General features: G+C 44.5%; 2 protein-coding genes across 2 annotated transcripts in view; one reads left to right on the top strand and one right to left on the bottom strand.

The window, feature by feature from the left end:
* The window catches only part of MARS2 (methionyl-tRNA synthetase 2, mitochondrial), a 5769-nt gene extending 4712 nt beyond the window's left edge, over positions 1-1057 (bottom strand). The window contains exons 1-2 of the mRNA XM_010569163.1: positions 948-1057; positions 22-469 (exon numbers count right to left, since the gene is read on the bottom strand). Coding sequence (XP_010567465.1) covers positions 22-469; positions 948-1057 — 558 coding nt within the window. The remainder of the gene's footprint in view (positions 1-21; positions 470-947) is intronic.
* On the top strand, positions 33-18754 carry AIFM1 (apoptosis-inducing factor, mitochondrion-associated, 1). Its single transcript, XM_010569127.1, has 16 exons — positions 33-1667; positions 4721-4814; positions 5788-5817; positions 6922-7034; positions 7166-7296; positions 8673-8763; positions 9517-9601; positions 10258-10334; positions 11606-11714; positions 12415-12522; positions 13569-13657; positions 13738-13878; positions 14425-14567; positions 16444-16568; positions 17145-17341; positions 18524-18754. The coding sequence occupies exons 1-16, from the start codon at positions 1566-1568 to the stop codon at positions 18593-18595; spliced, it is 1707 nt and encodes a 568-aa protein (XP_010567429.1). The 5' UTR covers positions 33-1565; the 3' UTR covers positions 18596-18754.
* Positions 18755-19742: the final 988 nt, after the last annotated feature.

Consider the following 19742-nt stretch of genomic DNA (forward strand, 5'->3'; position numbering starts at 1 on the left):
GCCCGGATCGGGGCGTCTCGCGTGGGGCGGCGGCGGGTCCGGGTCTGGGTGAGGGTGGCGGGCGTCGTCCCTGCCGCTGGCTTCTTCCCCATACGCGGGTCCGGGCGTCCTTTCCCGCGGAGCGGCGGCCCGGCACGGCACGGCGCTCTCTCCCTCCCCGCTGGGCCGCTGCCCGGGGGAACCGGTCGCGGTCGGGAACCGCGTTTTTCTAAAGCTGCAGCTTGCTCGGGGGCTCTCGGTTCCCGTTAGCCGGGCAGAGGGCATCCGGAGCGCCGTTCCGGCGGCGGCGTTGGGCGGCTGCTGAATTAGGAGGTAATTTGACAAAACGCCGCTTTTGGCGGCGAAGTCGGCGCCGGGCACCGGTCTGCGCTCGGTGCAGCGGAAGGGCGGAGTGCTCGGCTCCGCCGGCAGCCCCGTCGGAGGAGGTTTGGGGGTGGAAAATGGCGTGGTGGCGGAATGGACCGGGGTGCTGGGGGGTGGAAGTGCAGATGCTCGGCTCCCGGGAACGGGAGGGAAAACTTGTGTGTTTTGGGAAACTCTAAGTTAGGTGGAGCTGTTTAGCGTATTTTTTATCCATTTGGATGCGTGCGATGTTGCTGCGGGTTTGCATCGCAACAGCGTGCCTTTAGGCAAAGAGATCAAAGGGGTATAGCAGCCTGCATGCCGCCTGAGCGGAGGAGGAGGGTGTTTTCTGCGTCAGGGGGGAATCCGTTCGGCAGAAAAGCCCAACCACTTCTGCAAGCTTCAGCTGGCCGGCTGCGTTATAAACGCACAGCGCTCGGAGCCATCGCCGCGGTTGCACCGTTTAGAGACCTAATTGGGACAGGCGGGAGTCTGCGGTTAAACTACAGTAAAATAAAATGTTATATAGCTGTTCAGCTAGCTGGGCTCTTTGTCTTGCTTGTGTGCTGGTAGGTGCATTGGTCTGGACTGGTGAGCCTTGCTACTCCTTTTCATTTGGGATGCCCTTTTTGTCAGCAGAAGCCTCTTTCTGCTGGTAGTTTGCCTCAGTGGAATAAGCTGTGTTGGCAAAGGGATTTTTTGCTGGTATAACCATGCCTGCTGCTTGTCCTAACGAGGTTACGTTAACCTCTGCTCCCATGTGGTGGAGCAAGACACATCTTTAGACCGATGCCTGCCTCGGACAGGAGAGGCCTGGAGAAGGGCGTAAGAACAGCAAACGCGCAGCAAACACGTGCATCTCTGATGTACTCTCCCAGCAGTATGTGGCTTGAAGGCTCCTGCAGCTGAAGATAGTCTTTCTAGCTTCCTAGTAGATGTTCCTGCTATTAATTTGTTCAGTTACCCTTTGATCTTAACAGATGGTTTTGGTATCCACAACTGCCTGGAGCTGTTTGTTGTGGCAGAGAATAATTCACTGCAGTCACTCAGATGTGGTACTGGGCTTTTCAAACAAGTAGCTTGTTTACTTGGTTTCAGAAATTACTTGATCTCTAAATTTAAACACATAACTTTGTATTGACAGTCTTTTTGTGTTTTTCTCTAATAAATTGTATTCCTCAGGCAACTTGTTGCAGCGCTGGAATGTTCCCATAAAACTGCAGATGAGCAGACAAGTGGCTAGCTCTGGTGTGCCTGGGGGCAAAGGCGATAGTTCTGTTTTTGTCCTTATTGTGGGCTTATCAACATTAGGAGCGGGTGCCTATGTAAGTAGAAAGGTAGTTCACGGAAAGAAGCTGCAATACATCTCTCCTGTCAAGCATTTGCTGTATTTCAGCTAACTTTACTTAGCTTTTTATCTCTGTAGCTATTTCCTCCTTCAGAAAACTTCAAGGGGAGCTAACTGAGCTGGCTGGAAATTAACTACTTATGATAATTATTTTTTTTAACTGTAATTTCAGTTACCTTTTAGGTTTTTTTACTATAAAAGCACTCTGCTTTTTACATACTATGACCAACCACAGCTCTGTCTGTTGTCTTGTATGTGATAGTAGCATATAGTTCAGGGAGAGTTGGATGGCATATGCTTTTAATACCAAAGTAAACCATTCTTTGCCAAATCTCAATTCAGAACGTCAGTGTTTAGCTTGTGTAAGTATACCAGATCAACCCCAAATTGGCGAGCATACATTTATCTCCTACTCAAAAGATTCAAAAGGATAAAGCTTTTCAGCCTGACTTAGAGAGTAAATCACATTCCCAGACAGCTGAATCCCAGCAGCATTACCTAGGAGCGGATGGGTCCTAAGTTTTGTTTCAAAATTCTTTCTCTTAGAGGATCATAGTCCTTGAAAGTTCCGAGTCCTGATTTTCTCCTAATGAAACTTGACATGCAGAAGGCTCCTGAGAAATAAAAAAAAATTCAAAACAGTGCACGGAGGAGAAGTCTTTTCCTATTCCCTTTAAATATTCTTTACTGTGCCCTGCTATACTTTTTTTGGCAAACAAGGTAACTGAAATTACAAAGCACATTCTGCTTTTCCCAAGATCTGTTTAATCAAGAGTCCTTCTTAATATTTGGCTCTTTCCCTCTCTTCTCTTTCATTGCCTGTCCTCACCTACAGTTTTGCAATGTCATCATCTAAGATGCCCTTCTAGATCACTGACGTCTTCAGGTGTTCCTGGCAAAGCTGGCAGCAACCTATTGTTATACTTAATTGTAGGAGGAACAGTCACTGGGACAGGAGCTTATTATGTAAGATGCTTAAATAAATGTGTTTTAATTGGGTGAGAGGGTGGAGGGAGGGTACCTTTCTGTGTATCATACCAAGTTAGCCATTTACTTTAACTAAACTGTCTTTGTGCTCCCTGGCCTCAGATATTTAATTTCAAGGGACATTGTCAAATAATTTAAGTTTACAGATTTGATACTCTCAGTGTAGTTCTTAGTGGGGAAAATTGCCTCAATATTAACTTTTCCACATTAAATAAATCTAAACCCCAAACTGGCCATCTTTGATTTGTAACCATCGGAAAGGCGCAAATTAATTAATGCATCTATTCTGATATCAGTAATGTTGGCATGCAAAAAAAGGAAATAACTAAATATAAGTATGCTAGAGGAAAGAAAAGAAAACTTGTTTAACTTCATGATTTCTTCAGAGAAGAGCACTGAAATACCACTCTGTTAGCTGGCAAAGTACACAGCTATGTTTCTGACTAGAAAGAATTTGGCATTGTCCCTTTGGAGAAATTTATCCTGAAGACCTGATTTGATATTTTGCTTGTATATAATAGTCATTTTTCTCCTCAGGGATCAGATTTAATTTGCTGTATGCTGCCCTTCAGACTTGCTTAAAAACTTCATGGTTCTGCTTGCAAAAGCAGAGGTAGTTTTGTTAATCTTGACTTTTATATGTTTAAGCAAAAGGCTTTTAAAATATCTTTATCTTAATTCTTTTCAACACTGACGAGTTCTTGTTTTCTGCTATTTTTGACATTGTTTCAGTTCCCTGGATATGCTTTTGTCTGCCTGTCATTAAATTCCTCAGTTCTTGTTTGAGACTATTTGCTGTGTTATAAAACACCTAATTGTGGAGATTGGTAAAATGCAAAATGTCTAGGGAGTAAAAGAGATTCCAATTCCCCAAAGGAATTAACTTTTGTTCATAGTTTGGATGTCATAACACTTGGTTAGCTAACAAACAGTAAGTGGTTTGGCATCAGCTGCAGCTGTCATGCCTTCACATTTAGGAGGCTTTTATTTCTTGCTGGAAATGTTCTAGTTTTAATATTCTTTCACAATTCAAAATACAGTAATTGGATAGATGGTTGTGTTTCAGACTGTCTTCATAGTTTTTTTCTCTTTTATGAGCAATGCAAAATGAAAGCTAATGTCGTGCACATGTGATATGGATTATTAGCAAGGCTAGGTTTTGCCTTAAAAAAATTGTTTGCTTCCCTCTAATTTGTTAACTGTGGGGGAAATGTCATATTGTGACCTGCTTCCAGCAGTCTCATTGTCTTCTGCTTCTCTACATTACCAATTTTTTCTTGGAAGTTAACATGATGTCTTAAGTGATGTTCCCTCCTTGTCTGTACCACTAAATTGTATCCCTAGAACATGCAGGCTATACTCAATACTGTATCCTGAGTTTAACAGACAAATAAACAGAAGGTCAGCATTCAAACACAAGAACGTCTTCCCGCTGAAGGCTGTTACCTAGAACAGCCACGCTCTTGTGTCTGAAGAGCACTGCTAACATCAGCGATGTTACCACTGCTAACCTTGTGCCTGTAACATCTGGCCTAAAGAAAGCCAGTAAGGTTGTTGGCTTGTTCTGTCCAGCTGCTCTTGGCTTTTGAAGCTGGGAGTTGCTTTTTGCCTTGAATTTGTCTTCCTTTTCTGCAGTCTTGTGTTGTGCTGTGTGCCATGGCCTAGCTTGCAGATAGCCTTGGGGTCTGTTTGACTACATTTGCTTTGTTGTATCTGGTTCCTCTTGAAACAGGTCTGCAGCCCAAAGGCCAAACATCTGCAGAAAGGTTGATTGCTTGCTTATGGAAAGCAACCAGACAACTGAGATTCATCACATTGTGTGTGGAGCAGATCGTTTTCTGAGTGCATTCCTCTTGTAGCTATATATACATACCTTTATGGGCACTTTTTTAGTGAGGTATATTTTGATTCGTGTGCTTTAATTGAAAGCAGATGGCTTTTCTGAGCAAACAGGGTAGACAAAAGCCTGTCGGGGGGTAGAAGCAGAATGGTGCCTTGATGCTGAAAGATATACAAGGTAAATACCTCCTTGTCTGTCTCCAGGTATACAGAACATTGAAAGAAAACAAAGAGCGTTTCACCAGCCGTGTCACAACGATAACTACGCGATCTCAAGAAAAAGAATTGTCTCCTTCTGGTGGGTACTAGCCTGCTAGTTCTAGGTTTGGGTCTGTTTTTCATAAGCTGCTGACTTGAGACCTCTAAAACAAATGGAACAGAGCCCTTCTGAAATCACAGATTAGCATAAGCTGAGCTTTCACAGCATTGTCACTTCTCAGTGCATTCCGTTGTTTATGAATTCCCATGTCTTCCTAGCGTAGAAGATGGTGCTAGCTTTCCATGACCCAGAACAAGGCTCTGTTTTGCAGATAATCATGAGGATAAATTAGGTTGTCTCTCGGGGCTCCTTTCTGCTGTTTATGCCTTCTGTAATAAAAGGAGAAAAGAGTTAGCCCTGCTTTTGGCTTTTACACTTACGCAGTCTGGCAAAGACACGGTGATTCCAAAGGGATAATGTGGTCTGCCAGCACAGAATCCTCTGTGCTGTGCCACGTGCCTGTCCTGTACATAGTGGGCTCGGCATGCGAGAAGTATTGTGCTTGGGCCACGTGTAGAGGGAGAAATCGGAACAATTAGTGAGGCTCTTGATGATGCCTTGCAGGCTGTATGTGGACCACAGGTTGCTCGTTGAAGGTCTCTCTTAATTTATGAGACCTCAAACTGCAGTGTCTGAACTACTGAGCGAAAGGATGATATATTTTGTAATAACAGTGGCTTTAGTTCATAGAAGATAGGGTGTGTTGCATCACTTTACTAGGAAACCAACAGAAAGAATATCTTGCAGACAGGACAGAAAACTGATTGCTTTGTTTTGAGGAAGAGGATAAAACACATTTATCAGGGTTGAGGCTGCAGGACAGAGCGAGAGCCTAAATGCTGAAAACAGAGGTATTAGAAAGTCTACATTTCTGGAGACTCTGTCCCTTTGTAGTGGAGAGCCTGTTAATCCTATGGTCTCCTTGAGTCAGCCCTGAACTGAACAGCTTCCTAACTGCAGTATCCTTGATAGCCTGTGCTTCACTGAATTGAGCTGGTGTCTTCTCTTTCAGATACAGATGCTGCTTCTCAGGGCACAGCAGGTGAGTCTTGATAGTAATATTTAACTGACTGTTTTATTCCTACATATGGTTTAACTGCATGTTGCTTAGAAACAGGACCTGCATGTGGGAAGAAGTGCGTTCTGGTAGGAACTCAAAAGTTGGTCTCCTTTCAGAATACAATTACAGAAAAATATGCCTTGGTATTTTAGGGAACTTTACTTTTCTTATAAACTGTTCACTGAATGACCAGTCCAGAGTTTTGGTCTTGCTCACAGGTTAATTTGTGTTCATAAAGAAGACGTGTAGCTAGATCAAACAATTTGCCGTTCGTATTTTCCAAATAATTTTGAAAATTGTTTTCTGATTTGAATGATGCCCAGGCCATATCTCTTCTGGTGTTTTGAATAATCTTTTGGGTACGTCCCTCTTGCTAACTCGGCAGACTGTCACTTGGATCTCTAGTGTGTTGTTTGGCCAGAGCATGGTTTTGCCATCCTGAATCTACTGTACAGAGAATGTCCTGATCTTATATGAAGCTTCTGAAATTGCGTATTTAATGCTGGAAATTAACTTTGTGGGTCTTTGACTTCGCAACCACTTCACCCAGCTGTGCAAATGTAAGCAGCGTTCTTAAATAGATCAATTTATAAAATTAAGCTCTTTGAGAGTCTACTGGACAAGTAGCACCTGTTCAGAGTAAGGCTTGAAACCTGTTAACAGCCTGTCCAAATAGTGGTATTTCAAGCTCGTTATGTAGATCATTCCTGTTCTTAACATCTTAAACCAGAGAAAAGCAGGTCTGTAATAGAGGAGCTAAAGCCATGTGATAAAAGCTGTGCTGCTGGCCTATTCTAAAACTCTAAGGTTGCCATTGAGCTCAGCTATGCAGATCTAGCTTAAAAAAAATAATTTGCTGAAATCTGACAGTTTGATTTATGCAGGGAGCCAGCTTTGAGTGAAGCAGCAGCATTGTTCTTGGGAAGTATATTGGGGTGGAAGGGAAGGGGAGGAGAAGGTATTTGAAGGGCAATTTGCCAAAGGAAGTCTCTATGTGAAAGGCATCTGGTGACATACTCTATTCGTTGGGGCTGGGCCATCTTCCCTGCTGTGTTTGCAGTAAGCTGTCCAATCTGTCACCTGCAGCTCCGGGAGCTCGCCCTGAGGTCCCATCTCATGTTCCTTTCCTGCTGATCGGTGGAGGAACTGCTGCTTTTGCTGCTGCCAGATCCATTCGGGCTCGTGACCCTGGTGCCCGGGTAAGGGATGCCCTGTTCTAGATGAGACTTGTGGGGATGATTGAATACTGTGCTTGCTTCAGAGCCTCTGTAGTGTGTGTTGGCATTTGCCTGGCATCGGTGCAGCTGATATGTTTAATGACCAATTAAAGGTGCTGATTGTGTCTGAAGATCCTGCCCTGCCCTATATGCGTCCACCTCTTTCCAAAGAACTCTGGTTTTCAGATGATCCAAATGTGACAGAGACTCTGCGATTCAAACAGTGGAATGGCAAGGAGAGAAGGTATGTGTCACTTACGGGTAGCAAGGTGTCGTGGTTTAACCCCAGCCAGTAACTAAGCACCATGCAGCCTCTCACTCACTCCCCCCACACCCAGTGGGATGGGGGGGGAAGTAAAACTTGTGGGTTGAGATAAGAACAGTATAATAGAACAGAAGGGAAGAAACTAATAGTGATAACAAGAATAAAATGACAATAATGATAATAAAAGAATTGGAATATACAAGTGATGCACAATGCTCACCACCTGCTGACTGATATCCAGTTAGTTCCCGCGTGGTGATCCTCCCCCCAGGCCACCTCCCCCCAGTTTATATACTAGACGTGATGTCCCATGGTATGGAATATCCCTTTGGCCAGTTTGGGCCAGCTTCCCTGGCTGTGTCCCCTGCCAACTTCTTGTGCCCCTCCAGCCTTCTTGCTGGCTGGGCATGAGAAGCTGAAAAATCCTTAACTTAGTCTAAACACTACTTAGCAACAACTGAAAACATCAGTGTATTATCAACATTCTTCTCAAACTGAACCCAAACCATAACACTATACCAACTGCTAGGAAAACAATTAACTCTATTGCAGCTGAAACCAGGACACAAGGGCAAAGGAGAGTGTTTAATGAAAAGCTGACAGTGATTAAACTGTTCTTGTGAGAGCGCCACTGCAGAACTCTGAAGGACCCCAGAGTGCTGTGTGGACAAATCACTGGGTAGAGTTCTGTGTTTGTGTCTGCTATGAAGAGGGTCCTGGGGTGCGTGTGTCTGTGTGCGTTGTCACTAGGCTGATGGAAGAAGGGACAGAGCATTGCATGCTGTGTGCAGAGCTTGTGTGTTGTTTTGCACTGGAGTAGCTGACTGACTGCCCTGTGGAGTCAATGAGACTCCAGGATGTCGGCTGCAGACTCATGGAGTGCGGCTTCCCAGAGATGCCGAGATGTTACAAGCAAGTCAGTCGAGTGCTAAGGAGCAGATTGAAAGGTGTGGCAGTGCTGGCAGTTGTCAAGAGGAGTGCTGCTTCACACATGAGGGTTAGCTCGGTACTTAATACCTCTTGAATTTTGCTGTGATTCTCTTAGACATACACCACCACTGGCAGAAATCCTGTGAAATAAGTTAATAGTAAAGGTGAGGGTGTAGCTTCACAGTTTAGAGCAGAGGTTCAAGGACCCTGGCTCTCATTTGATTCTTGTGACTTTTGTGATAAAGCCTTACTGATCTAAACCCTTGAACTTCAACAGTGTGAAGACCCTAATTCTTAAAAATAGATAAATAAGAATTCTGGAGCTTGTTATGGATGCATAGAGTTGTCTTTGTATCATTGGTAATTGCTGAATAGTTGGTATCACAGAGAAAGCGGAACCCATTTGATAATGGAGCTTTTTTCAGTATATATTTCCAGCCGCCATCATTCTATGTGCCTGTTCGTGATCTACCTCTTGTAGAAAATGGTGGAGTAGCAGTTCTCTGTGGCAAGAAGGTAGGTACAGCACTAGCTCTTGTTCTAGCATCATACAGTTCTTCCCAAGCAGAGCTTGTGCTCTAAGCTGAAACTAAACAACTGTAGATGGTGGTGTGGAGGGTTGGGTGAGGCAGAGAATGTGTACAAGTTTGGGAAAAGTGTGTACGATGATGCAGGGACTATGCTAATCTTAAGGACAGCATGAGTGAAGTCTGAAAACAGGAGAAGCTATGAAGAATAGTAGTGAGCTGAGGGAAGGATAAACCCAGAGTTTGGACATGGGACAAGAATATGTAGATCTTAGAGACAGGGTGTGACAAAATGGCTATATGTTGATCAGAGGGTGAGGTAAGGAGAGTAGAGTCATCTGAGTAGTGGGTTATAATGGGAGGAAGAGTGTTGTGCAGAGGCAGCAGGAAGGTGGAGAAGTTTATGGTGAGGCTTCTAATATATTTGCTTCCTCAGTTTTTTTTATATGTTGCTAAAATAAGATTTCAGTGACTCCTCTTACTGCTGAGCTACACTAGGTGTCTGAGTCCATTTCTTAGACTCAGATCCTGGGAAGATCAGCCTGATCTATGATGGCTGCCAAAGAAGTTGTCTCAATTCCTACTTTCAGTCTTCTCCCTTCCCCCCTCCCACCCCCCTAAACTTGAAGGTGGGAGAATATTACATCCAAGTTTGCTTCTCTGATCAATAGTCTGTGCAGTTTAACTTGAATAGCCTACAGTGCATGGAAACTTGAGCTCTCCTGCTTGTTTAATTTTGCAGGTTGTGCATATGGATGTTAGAGGCAACATAGTGAAACTCAGTGATGGTACCCAGATATCCTATGACAAATGTCTAATTGCCACTGGTAAGCTGTTGAGTTTTTTCTCTTTGTTCTTTGTCTTGTGCCAGGCTTTTTATTTCAGTGGCATTTATCTGATAAGGAAGTTTCTGCAGTATGTGTCAAACACTTGGCAGAGCAGTCACGTGAAGGACAGCCATACAGGCACCCATGCCACTGGGTTTTTCACTTGCGTCGTGTCAGCCAGCTTCTTTGGGATGTTCAAGGTTTTGCCCTGTGAAAATCAGCAGGGAAGGAGGAAAAGGTGACTGCCCTAGCAGCTCAGTAAAGGAACTCCTATACAGGCCAGCCTCTTCAAATCCTGCCTGTAGCAGTAGCAAGCAGAACAACCAGCTCTTGCTTGGGCAGAGCACTGCTCCAGCATCTAACCCTACAGCCATCTGTGGTTAAAGTGGAAATGGCTGTCTTCAGTCAGTGGAGCGAGGTGTATAGATTGCATTAGATCTTCTTCCCCTGGGTGACTGCTAGGTCACCTACTGCCCACACAGAAGGTCATTCATGTTAAAAACCCAGACAGCAACAGGGAATAGAGCATATTGTAACAGTCTGGAAAGCACAGTCCAGATTAAAGATAGCTTTGCGTTGTCTGGATAGACTGTGGCCATGTCACTGGCTCATTAGTCTCTCTTTCTCTCTCTCTCTCTCCCTGCCCTTGTTCTCAGGTGGTTCCCCAAGGAACCTACCCGCCATTGAAAGAGCAGGAAAAGATGTACAACAAAGGCTGACACTGTTCCGAAAGGTAATCTCCAAGTGCTGCTAGTCCTGGAGTGAGGTTGAAAAAAACAGAGTCACTACCACTATTTTCAGCTTTTTAACTCTTCTGGTTTGGATCCAGGACAGCCTTACCATGGCAGCTGCTTCCCTCAGCTGGTAACCAGGAGTCCATTTACTATTTATTCCTTTTTCCCCAGGCAGGTAAACAGGGTAGAGTCTACTAGACCACTCATCTGCTTGCCTGAGGCCTGAGAGCTGTAATAATGTGTGGGGTTTTAAATTTTCTTTTGATTGGGTTTTTTGTTTGTTTGGGTTTTCTGTTTTGTTTTGGGTTTTTGGGTTGGGTTTTTTTTTTTTTTTAGTTTCCTTCCTGTATGACTTTGCTGCACCTTCCAGGCCTTTTAAAAACATGAGCAATGTAAGCTCTGCAAGTCAGTTTGGACTGTAAGCAGTGTGTGGCTTCAGGACTGTGAGTAGACACAGGAAGCTAGCTTAGTACTCCAGCCTGACACCCCTCTCGAATAAGTGTGTGCCACAGTTCTGCAGCACACAGGCGAGAGGTTGGCCTTTGGTCTGAGACAGGACAGAGACTGCTCTCATGCTCTGAAATTTTAGCTGAATATGAAGTTGAGTGTTCATGGTAGCTCTTGGGTCGGCTTAGACTGTCTTCTGATGAACTAATAAACTGATATCTATGCCTTCTTTGTGGCACTTCACCTTCATCCTGTGCCTTGGGACAAAGTGAATAAAAGACATGGAAGTTGGTCAGTGGTCTTCTGTTTTTTGCTGTAGAGCTGGTTTTTGTTGACAAGCTCCACTTTTCTTGAAAACATGGGATTTAGAACAGGCATGCAACCTTCTCCTTAGTCTAGTTCAGGGAATGAATCAGGAATAAGAAGCCATGTGGGAACTTTCTGCTCTGTGCTGGACTTCCCCTAAGGTCTGCTCTGCTCAACTGTGGGAGGGGAAAGATGGATGACGTGAGCTGTGGCATCCTTATAGTACTGTATGTGCTGTAGTGCATTTGTGTCTAGAAGCTTTATTGTAATTGCTCTTCAAAGTTAGGGGAAAGTGCAGGAATCTGAGATTGTGCAAGCTTTTCCCTGTCCAGGCAAACATGAGGAAGCCAGAGAGTTTTTTCTGTGCAATAGACAAACAGGAGGAAGGGGAAACCTGTTTCCCTTTCTAAGTTGGGGAGAGAGTTGCTCTTATTTCAAAGGGAGAAACTGGAGAAAAATATCTTCTGCTGCCATTCCTGTTTGAGGCTATTTGAGATGAGAATAAATCTTCTTACAGATTGAGGACTTCAAAAGTCTGGAGAAGATTTCAAGAGAAGTCAAGTCCATCACAATTATTGGTGGTGGTTTTCTTGGCAGTGAGCTGGCCTGTGCTCTGGGAAGAAGAGGTAAGTGTGCTTCTGCAGGCAGCTTGTCTTCAGTGTGCACCTTGACAGAAGTGATAGACATTGAATGTAAGCAGCTTGACATTATAAACTTCTTTTTCATTCTCTGACGGCTTTGTTTTTGCACAGACTTGTGGCTTGCCTGAAATAACCTTAATGTGCATGTACTTTGTTGGCTATACGGCCTGACCTGGTTTTCCATTTTCTTTCTCGCTAGCTGTCAACCAGCCCCTGACCAAAAAGATTTTTGTAAGTTGGGCTTCCTGGAAGCTCTGCAGGCCAGTGCATGTTGTAAAGTCATTCCACCCTGTAAAAAGTTATATTTGCTCTCTCAATGCTAAAAGCCACCCTAAAACTATTATTTCAAAGAGGCTGTGAACAGCTGGATTCTTACTGTCAAGTGCGTGCAGCTTTTTGAGCAGTGTCTTTATGGTAGTTTTTCTATTAAAGGAAGTTTTCTCCAAAATACTAAGCATTTTACTTAGAAGTCTGCTGTCTGTTATCCTAGAGTTTGCAGGTGTATGTGAAACAGTGGTCAGTCACTTTGTGACTCCTGTGGAAAACCTGGGAGCCAGAACTCCTGGTTCTGGAAAATCCTGTCAAGCTCCTTGCGTAAAGTAAAGCATATGCTTGTGTCCTGAAGTCTGTGCTGCTGCTCTTTATCCATGGGTTGTAAGAAGCCTGCTCTTTGCTTTCCTTTCAGCACGAACCAGAGGCCTGGAGGTGATTCAGCTGTTTCCAGAGAATGGCAATATGGGCAAAGTCTTGCCTGAATATCTGAGCAACTGGACCACAGAGAAAGTCAGAAGAGGTGAAGCTGCACTTCGTTGTTCTTCCTCTGCAAGTGGCAGAGCTGTGGTGTTCAGGCCAGTGGCTGTTGTGTAGCTCTTTCTTGTGAAATAGAGCTCTCTCCTTGTTTTGTCAGTGGAGCCTCAGGAAGACTTGGTCCCTTGCAGGGTGGCCCAGGTGCAGAACAGAACAAGTTGCAGTTCAGGCAGCTTGGGTAACACAGAGCTGCCGTGGCTTCTTAGCAGTTCCTCTGGGAAAGCCAAGCAAATATGCATGCTGATGCCAGTGAGATTTTCCCTCTGGCTGTTCCTGCACAGAATGATCCCTGCTGCCGTACCTGCGAGTTACTTTAACGGCCTCTGTAATCTGGAACCAAAGTTGTCTTACAATAATTGCCTGTTCTTTTCTGAATTGCTCTAGCCTTGAATAATTTTACTTCTTACAGCCTAATGCAGTCATCCTAGAGTCACTTTGAGAGAAGGGTTGTGTAGCCCTATGCCTTATGCATATACCTTTGTAAGGCCAGCTGCTGTAGTGTGTAGCTGATAAAGTTGGTAAGATCCAAGATACCTGTTTTCCATTTGCTATATTAAGTGCAGAATATATTCCAGTGCATTGGTAAGTGAAGTGGGGATAGAGGGAGGAGGGATATAGTTGGTGCTGCAGATGGCAGGGCGTGATAACCCACAGATCTGAGTTACTTTGTTTATGGAAGCTGCCTTGTTGGACCTCTGGGTCTGGCTGTGACAGAGCAATAGGTAATTGAATGTCCCTACTGCCTGAAAACCTGTCTTGGGGAGTTCTTTTGGATATGACTTTGTCATCATACAAGACGTGTACTTCTGATTGTCATTTCAGTAGCTCTTTCAAATTTTTTCGCGGGGTTTGTTTCTCCTCATGCTTCACTCAAAACTGTACTGGCACATGCAGCAAAGATAAGGTGGTTTCTCCCTCGGTTCCTTACCTGGCCCCTGCTCTGCCTGCATCTGTTGGCATCAAAGATGCCTGCTTCAGGTGAAATCTGTCTACCTGTGAGCAAGCAGTTATGTTTCCTATGTTTGTTTCCAGAGGGTGTTAATGTCATGCCTAACGCTGTGGTCAAGTCTGTCTCTGTCTGTGGCAATCGGCTGATGATTAAACTGAAAGATGGCCGAAAGGTAAATTTAAAAGCAGGGAGAGGGTAAAGTTTGCAGGGGCATTGAGAGAATTAAGATAATAATTATGAATTCCCAAACAGGTGGAGACTGATCATATTGTGGCTGCAGTAGGGCTGGAGCCTAATGTGGAATTAGCAAAGTCAGCTGGGCTGGAGGTGGACTCTGACTTTGGAGGGTTCAGGGTGAATGCAGAGCTGCAGGCACGCTCCAATATCTGGGTGGTGAGTATGTGCAGAGGAGTTTTCTGTCTGCTGGTTATGTTGACGCAATCAGAATACACAGTTATGGGGGCTGGTGTACCTCTATTAGGTGAATGGGGCAAAAAATAGCAAGTGATGAGACCAATCATAGTGCAGATCCTGTCGGCAGCCATGGAGTCTGTTCATGCACCACAGCACACTTTGTTGCTGTGGTAACGACTGTGCAAGTTTTTGAATATTTATGCTGTGCAAGAGGAGCTGGGGTAACCTAAAGATAGCACGGATTACTCTGTTGCGTAAGAGTCCCTTTGGTGGGAGTTGAGACTGATTCCTCTGGGAAAACGTACCTGATGCTGTCTTATTTTTCTGAAGATTGGTAAAAAATGCCAAGAAATTGGGACTTGGGTAGCCTGGGGAGTGGTATGAGGAAGTGGTGGTGTTTGGGGTTTGTCAGAAGAACTCAGGTCATAGTTTCACTTTGTTCGCTTCCCAGTGCTTTTTTTGTTTGTGCATTAATTTAAGCTTTTGACGTCAATGTTCAGTTCTCACTGAATGATTCTTTTTAAGGCAGGGGATGCTGCCTGCTTCTATGATATCAAACTAGGTAGGAGACGTGTAGAGCACCATGATCATGCTGTTGTGAGTGGAAGACTAGCTGGAGAAAACATGACAGGAGCTGCAAAACCCTACTGGCATCAGTCCATGTTCTGGTAACATTGATTTCTTCTTTTGGTATTTCTTATTTGGCCACGTTGCAGGAGCTATGACAAGATATATCTCGTAAAGGCTTCTGTTTCCCAGATGTAGTGAAACTACTTCAGCAAATACCTTGTACAGTTTCTTGTTCCCAGAAGCTCAGGTGATGGGAAGGCATTTGAGCATTTGCTGCTCTGCCCTGACCTCTCTGAAATGTTTTTCCTTCCTGCAGATCCCAGTTTCTTCCTGAATGAGTCCCATTCAGCAAAGCAAGTAGCAATAAAGACCAGCCCCTTTCCTCAGAGCAGGCTAGTTTACAGGTTGAACTTAGCAGCAGCTTTTCTGTTACAGTTATCTGAAGTTCCCCAGCACAATCTGTTGGTTTCGGTTGTGTTGCACCTTTGCTGATCAGCTGAATTGAGCTGAATTGATGCTTTAGTAGCAATGCATTGCTCCATCCAGGAGTGTATGTGAAAGTTTGTTGTTTTCCAGAGAGAGGTATTGAGGAAAAAGAGCAGTTCTGCTGTATCTTTTTGACGATCTTTTAAAAACAAACCAAACAGACAAAAAACAACCCCCCCCCCCCCCAAAAAAAAAATCCCAAAGCCTGTTAGCTCAAGATCAGAAAGTTAAAGTTAGTGGGAATTTAAATACAGGGAAAAGAGTTTTACTTTTGTTAGAGAAATCCCCTCAATAATAGTTATTTATGGCTTGCTGTCATTTCCCTGAACACTTGGTCTATACTGCATGGACTCTGGACTCAGAAAAGTTTCTCACTTCACTTTTAAACAAGGACACAGAAGAATCCCATTTCAATTGTGTGTATTTTTTCAGGATACTCTGGCCATGACACAGACACAGGCAATTGGGGGACTGTGAGTTGCAGTCTTGTGTTTTGTTGACAGTTGTTAACTCTGAGGATTTGCCAGCCCTCACTGAGTGAGACTTCCTTCTCCTGCGCTAAAAAGCTGGGAAATGGCAGGAACTCCTCTTACATTTTTTTCAGGGTGTTCAGGTCACCTCCTGAGCTCTGACTTACCCACAGCTGGGTGCCTACTCATGTTAACTGGCATGTTGTTGGTATTCCTTTCAGTAACCCCAGTCCATGCTGGAGGATTCTGGCCAGGAAGGTAGTGATGTACATACAGAGATATCCAAATTGTTTTTTGTGATGCATCTATTTCTGCAGCATAGTTGGGAACACTTTTGACACATTGTACTACTGGGCCCCAAACCCCAGCTGCTTTGTCTCCTATAAGCACCCCAGTTCAAATTCAGCAGGTGTCCAGTTCAAGGAGGTGTTACAGCAGTGTGTTCTTCTCTTTAATCTTCTTTAAATGCTCTCTCTGAAATACACACTAAATAATTGTCTGTGCTGCACAGCGTAGTGCTTATAACTCAGCATTGCCAGAAGGTGGGCCAAATGGTCTTATTAGGACCTGGAGGAACACTTGCTTCTACCCCATCTCTGTCTCCTAGTCACATTTGTACTGAGCAAGCAACATAGAAGATTTTTGCAAGTACCTACTAAGCGTGTCCCAATGCTCACATTTGAATGCTGAGGTCAGATGTGTGACTTTATAAAGGGTTGAGATATGTGCAGCTCGTGGAAGCCACCCAGCTTCCTTCAAGGGAGAAGGCCTTAAGTATTTTTTGTTCATTGAACTGGTTTCTTCTGAAACAGGTGGATGGCCTTAGATTTGCTGTGTCTTGACTCCTTGTTCCACCCTAACGTATGCAGAGAAGACTGAAGTGTGTCAGTCAGCCTGCGTACCATGACCTCTCTCTTGCACAACGCTGTCATTAAGGGATTTGGGGCTGGATGGAATTGCCTTGTATTTGTCTCACTAATGCTACAAATTATGCCCCCCCCCCCGCCTTCATTCCTAGGAGCGATCTAGGCCCTAATGTGGGGTACGAAGCCATTGGCCTTGTTGACAGTAGTTTGCCAACAGTAGGAGTCTTTGCTAAAGCAACAGCAAAAGATACACCGAAAAGTGCAACGGAGCAATCAGGTAGGGCTGTAGTTATGCTTGGGAGCTGTCTGTGCATGAAGGTTTTTGTGTCTCGCTCTGTGTAGTGGCCACAGAATCAGTCTGATCTCACTGTAGAGCACTAGGAGACATCAATCTGCTGCTTTTTCTAGACAAAGCTTTAAAGGCTGGTTTTGATATTAAAATGTGATTAAAACATAGTGTTCCTCCAAGAAGACATCATGTAACTCATTTACCAAAATTAAAACTTTTTGCCAGTGAAGCTTAATTTCCTCCATAGCAATAAAGTGATCAGTTTTTGCACAAAAGAGCTTGTGTGGATCTAAGCGTATTTATTTTGTATATGCTGCCTGGAAGAAGTAGACTGCTCTGTCCTTTGCATTTGGTGATGGAAATTGGGAATTTTCAGTGTTGTGCTTCATGTTAGGATTGCTTCGTTCTCGTGTTATTGAAACTTAACTTTTGCTGGACGCAACTTAAAGAAAAACACCTCAGTCTCTTGCAGAACCCTGCTGTGTAGTCTGCTTTCACCATCACAGAAAACAGCTGCTGCTTTTTTCTGCACCGGATGTTTGATATCTCATATCTTTGCATTAGGGACAGGTATTCGATCAGAGAGTGAAACAGAAGCAGAAGCCTCAGAAGTTCACATTTCTCCAAGCTTTTCACCAACGCCTCAAGTTCCAAAGCAAGGAGAAGATTATGGCAAAGGTGTCATTTTCTACCTCAGGGATAAAGTTGTGGTAGGAATCGTATTATGGAACATCTTCAACAGGATGCCTATTGCTCGAAAGGTCAGTACAGGACTAGTATGCTGAACAGTGAGGCTTGCTTAGATTGGGGATTTTCTTGTGGAAAAATCAATCTACCAATTTACAATGAGGATAAATAAATACAGATGTTCTGTCTGGAGCAGAACTGTGCAATATCCCATGGTAGCCCTGTCTTGGGTGAATTATGGGAGATGTCCTTGTGCTTTTTTGCATGTTTGTTCAAAGTTCTTACAGAAACAACTTGAATCAGATTTATGCTTCAAGCCTTGCCTTTACATGGCTGAAATTTCAGGTCTGTAATAAGTACAGGCACATGCGACTGAGCATCAGAGTGAAATGTCCTATTTTTGTGCTACTTTGTCTAATGTACAAGAGTCTAAAACAGTCTTAAACATCTATCATCCTAGATACACAGCCACAAAAAGTCAGGGTTAGAAGCAGCCTTGCGTAGGTGCTTAGTCTGTCTCCATCCCCCATAGCCTGTCTCCATCCTCCAAGGTAAGATCAGCTATACTTAGGTTATTTTTTAATATCTTTGGAGAATTTCAGTAGTTTAAACTATGAAAGTGATTCCACACTATCCCCAGGTGATCTGTCCCAAATTGAACTATTCTTAATGTTGGAAGTTTCCTGGTATCTAATCTGAAACTTTCATGATGCAGTTTAAACCTGTTACTTCTCCCATCCTCATGAAAGAGAGATCCTTTCCTTCCTTCTTTTAGCAACCCTTCCTCTAAATGAGAGCGCCAAGTGTGTACAGGGTCCTTGGCCTCTTAGTCTCATTGTCTAAAAGATAGGTTTGCAAGTTTAAGCCACTTATACTGGCTCCTCTAAGTCAGTGCAGAGAGACTGGCCCATCTTCTCAGAGTTGAGATGAATCACTTTTTCAAGATACTCATTCTCCCCAGCTGTAAAGGGAAACCCAGACATCAGAAATAAATCCTACAGGGACAGGGAGGCTGGTTTTAACTCCAGCCATTCCTGTAGGCAGATAATGCTACGTTTGAGACTCCCATATAAATTTGGCTGTAGTAAGTACTGTTGTCATGTCGTGGACTGCCTAAGTTGGTGAGTTGTCGTCAGCAGAGCTGCAGAGAGGAGTTAAGAAATTCATCACATTGGCTGGTGACCATGTACAGTCTTGCAGCACTGGTTGTTTGTAATATGTGCAGGTTTTAATGCGTGCGTTCTTCCTTCCTTCAGATCATCAAAGATGGGGAGGAGCATGATGATCTCAATGAAGTAGCAAAGCTTTTCAACATCCACGAAGAGTAAACTCCAGAATGGGAACATCGCAGTAGGAGCGAGTAAGGCAGTGGGGGCCGTTGGCTGTTTGCATCCCTTCATCTCGGACAACTTCCTCTGAGTACTTGTGAATATTTCCAGTCACCTAGAGTTCTAATGTTTGCACCAATAAAATCAGATTGTTCTAAGTTAAATGCCTTCTTCCTGCGCCTGTGTGTTGCTAGTTTTGAAAGGGGAGTACACTGCCTGCTGTTGTGAGTTTTTCCCTTGTATCAACAACAGAGAAGCCTGCAGAACTACCTCTTTTCTTGCAGCGCCTCCCAGCTGGTGAGCTGCAGTCCCGCTGGCTAGCTGCATGGAGAGCTGTGCTCTTGGCAGCAAGTGCTGCCTGTGCAGGAAAAGTACCTCCAGACGGGATGAAAATAGCGTGTGATGCAGTGGCTCCTGTGTAATCTTGCATCTGAAGCCAGGTGCATGCTCCAGCCTGGTGACTGGTATAAGATGGGGTGTAGAAGGGATGGGAAGAATAAGAGGCTTAAGAGTTGCTAAGGCAAGAGATAAGGGACTAAATTATGAGAGCAGTGGAGGAGGTGCACTAATGCAGGTTTGGAGAGTACAGGCTGAAGTGGGTGGAGAGAAGCAGTCACCGGTGATGCTGGACCCAGGGTGTGTGATGATGTCAGGAGCATGTTATCAGGTCTACAGCCACCATGTGGGAATTTGGGTGCTTTCTCTTAACACTAAGCTCTCAGCTGTCCGTGCGAGGTAAAAGGGATGCAGGAACGGGCCGCAATGCTCACAGTAGGGTGGGAGTCGGAGGGAGACATAGCATTTCACTGTGCACTTGGAGACAGGTTGATCCCTTTGGCGTGTGAGGGGAAGGGTGTGCAGTTGAGGATTTGTAGGCTGCCCTGCTTGCCCTGCCACAAGGAGTGCTCCAGCATTACCAGAAAGGTCATCCTGTGGTCTGCGACTGTTTCTGCTTAGGCTGGAGCTGTTCCTCAGCCTGAGAAACTGATATGTCGACTGCAGGGAAGGTGAGTGCCACAGACTAAGAGGTCCAGCTCACATTCTTGCAGGGCCTGGACACTGACACGGGAGAGGACGCCAGCCTCCAGCCTTGCTCTGTTTCAGGATGAGCTGCAAGTGTAAATGTGAGAAGGGGTCCAGGATTGCT

This window comes from Haliaeetus leucocephalus, unplaced genomic scaffold, assembly GCF_000737465.1.
Source record: "Haliaeetus leucocephalus isolate CR32 unplaced genomic scaffold, Haliaeetus_leucocephalus-4.0 Scaffold262, whole genome shotgun sequence".
Classification (NCBI taxonomy): Eukaryota; Metazoa; Chordata; class Aves; order Accipitriformes; family Accipitridae; genus Haliaeetus; species Haliaeetus leucocephalus.

Coding starts and splice junctions, on each gene's coding strand:
- AIFM1 (XM_010569127.1), top strand. CDS start 1,566: ATGAGCAGACAAGTGGCTAGCTCTGGTGTGCCTGGGGGCAAAGGCGAT. Junction 1,668..4,720: donor CATTAGGAGCGGGTGCCTAT/GTAAGTAGAAAG, acceptor GTCTGTCTCCAG/GTATACAGAACATTGAAAGA. Junction 13,879..14,424: donor CACGCTCCAATATCTGGGTG/GTGAGTATGTGC, acceptor ATTCTTTTTAAG/GCAGGGGATGCTGCCTGCTT.